This window comes from Nuphar pumila, chromosome 7 (genome assembly GCF_984573655.1).
Source record: "Nuphar pumila chromosome 7, dmNupPumi1.hap1.1, whole genome shotgun sequence".
NCBI classification, from domain to species: domain Eukaryota; kingdom Viridiplantae; phylum Streptophyta; class Magnoliopsida; order Nymphaeales; family Nymphaeaceae; genus Nuphar; species Nuphar pumila.
In genome coordinates this window covers 42096265-42098843 of record NC_143255.1, presented here as the reverse complement: position 1 = coordinate 42098843, position 2579 = coordinate 42096265, and the positions used below count along the sequence as shown (strand labels likewise).

Sequence of the window (2579 nt, the reverse complement as noted above, 5' to 3'; positions counted from 1 at the left end):
CGTCTTTGGCTACCATGTGCAAGAGGAGTGAAAGTTTCAAGCACTTCATGATTTTGAACAAGTCAGAAACCATGTCCAAAATTTTTCATAATAAAGGCTATACTACTTAGTCAAATGCTGTGAATTGATCGGACCTGAATAAAGGGACCTTATTAGCATCGATAGAGATCCATTTTTGGGATGCCCAGATCCATCATGGAAGAATGATTGTGCATCCTTCTTACCTAATCAGGTCTACTGTCAAGGTTTCTGGTGCTTGGATGTCAGACCCGGTCCACGGGATTCTAATTGGGGTTCATGTTCAAGTGAGCTTGGGATCTAGCCTGAGTTTGACCAAGTGAGTGCAGCAGACTCAGGAACCAGGCCTAGCTAGATCCAATATGGTGGGACTTGGTTGAGATGTGGCCCATTGATTTGGTGTGATCCAAGGGGATTTACTCCGGTCGCTTACTTACCCAATGCTTCATAATGGAAATGTGAAATTTTATCATGTCATTGTCTTCATTGTTTGAAGTTTAAGTAACAATGTGTCTATTAATCACCAAATGAGGAAACAAACACTGTGTGCATCTGCTAATTAATATACACATGATAGTGCACTTGATCTTTAATTAAGAGGTATGGTTCAGCGTGTAGCAGGTTTTTTCTAGTGCAAATTGCCTGCAATCTTTCCATATTGCTGAGTTTGTGAGATACTTGACCAAAAAGCAAGATCAAACTTATTTGAATTTTTAGGGCATGTTTGGCATATGCAAAACTTGTGAACTTGGTCATGAACTCTAATGTTTCCACTAGCTCGGCATTATCTAAAACTTGACCAAATTAATCCATGAATTCTAATTTTTTCAGCTTGTTAAAATCTGGCCAACTCATGAAAGCATAACTTTCATATTCTGGATTTCATGAACTTGGTCAAGGTTTGGGCATTGTCAAACAGCTAAAATCCATAGCATGGAGAACCAGCAAATCAGCATTTTTGCATCTTAACCAAGAGACCCTGAATTGAAATCCTATAATTGCCAGATCACTTGAAAAATTAAGGAGCAAGAACTGAACAAGATATGCATAGTAACAACTCAAAAACTTTCATTCTCAGTCATCTATAAGTTAGAACAAAATTATCTGTATTTACACTAGCATATAAGTCAGTTGACTAGTCTAAGCTAATACATTAACAATCTCTAATCTACATATTTTCCGGCCAGAGTTCACCGATGTCTGGGGGGTTCTTCAATCTGCGCAAACTATGCTCGAGATCTCCAAGAGCAGCAAAAAGGTTTTCATGATCACCATCCAGGCAAACTATCTGAGCCGAGGCCGATGGTTCGATCCCCCGGGCCTGGCTTGTGCTTAAGTTACAAAATTGGTCTGGTCCGACAAGGTCTGACCTGTGGGACTAGTCATGCCAACAGAGGAGCATGACGACGCATCTCCGGATGATATAGAGCCGAGCTCTCTGCTCCCTGAGAGCTCCCCCTAGTCCTCTGCTGGACAACCTCCTCTTTGATGGACTCTCTGCTCCCATCTTCATGGCTAACTCTCCTGTGCACTAAAAAGCCTTGACTTGAATGAAGGAACGCTTGTTGGTGTGTGAATTGTGGATGCCTTTGATTCAGATGAAACTAACAGTTGTTGAATGGTTGAGGGGGAGGGGGGTGTTATATAAGGGGAAGGTTGCTGTTTGAGTGAGTGGTCCAGGCAAGGCCTGGTCGCATAAAGTGCCAACTGCAAGGGATAACGAGCGTGTGCGTTGCCCCCCATTTGTACAGACAAACTCTACATATGGTCGCCAACTTGCATGACTAGACAATAACATTATGATATAATTAAAGACGTAATACTTTCACTCATACCCATCTACTTGAATTCCAAGAAAAAAAAACATACAGTATGATTAGTTTAATCATATACTGTGATATATATTATTAGTTTATAGCGCAAGTGGTTGGCACTACAAATAAAAAATGAGCCCTTTCCCCTATCCACTGTCCCCCTTCATCATGTGGAGATCAATGTGTGGAATCTGGGTTGGACATAGGTGGAAACTTTGACACTGAACTTCACTTGACTAGAATCATGTGTTGAGAAAGGTGTCTGAAGTGGGCGATGGTAGGTCAGGAGAGAGGCATATGGTCTAGGTCAAAACCATAGTTAAACCTGTCTTTTCCTATAAAACTTTGAGAACCGAAAAAAACAATGAAAAAATCAGCTTAAAAACTGGTTCTTTTGAGAGAAACGCTTAGAACAGGAAAAATACTTCACTAACTCAACTATGGATCTGATTTAGTGCCTGTCAATGATCATGGTAGGATTCCTTTTAGTGCATTCACATTGGATCCCTTCCCTAGTCAGGCCTGGAAATCAAGCCCATAATTAACCTGGGATATGGGTCACAGGTTGAGTTACTCTTAACATATGCCACTTGTAACATTTTTTTGTCCAGAGGCTTAACGTGGGCCTCATATGATTCAACCAGATACAGACACTGGCCTGAGTAAGGCAGCCCATCAGCTGTAGTCTTACCTGATCAGATTTGGGATCCAGGCTTGAACATGTATATCCCAGACCCAACAAACTCT

The 2579-nt window shown here is 41.3% G+C and overlaps 1 protein-coding gene across 1 annotated transcript; it reads right to left on the bottom strand.

Moving 5' to 3' along the window:
* Positions 1-1065: 1065 nt before the first annotated feature.
* On the bottom strand, positions 1066-1628 carry LOC149832058 (small polypeptide DEVIL 4-like). Its single transcript, XM_090012345.1, has one exon. It carries the CDS (start codon positions 1529-1531, stop codon positions 1397-1399), a length of 135 nt encoding a protein of 44 aa, XP_089868471.1. The 5' UTR covers positions 1532-1628; the 3' UTR covers positions 1066-1396.
* Positions 1629-2579: the final 951 nt, after the last annotated feature.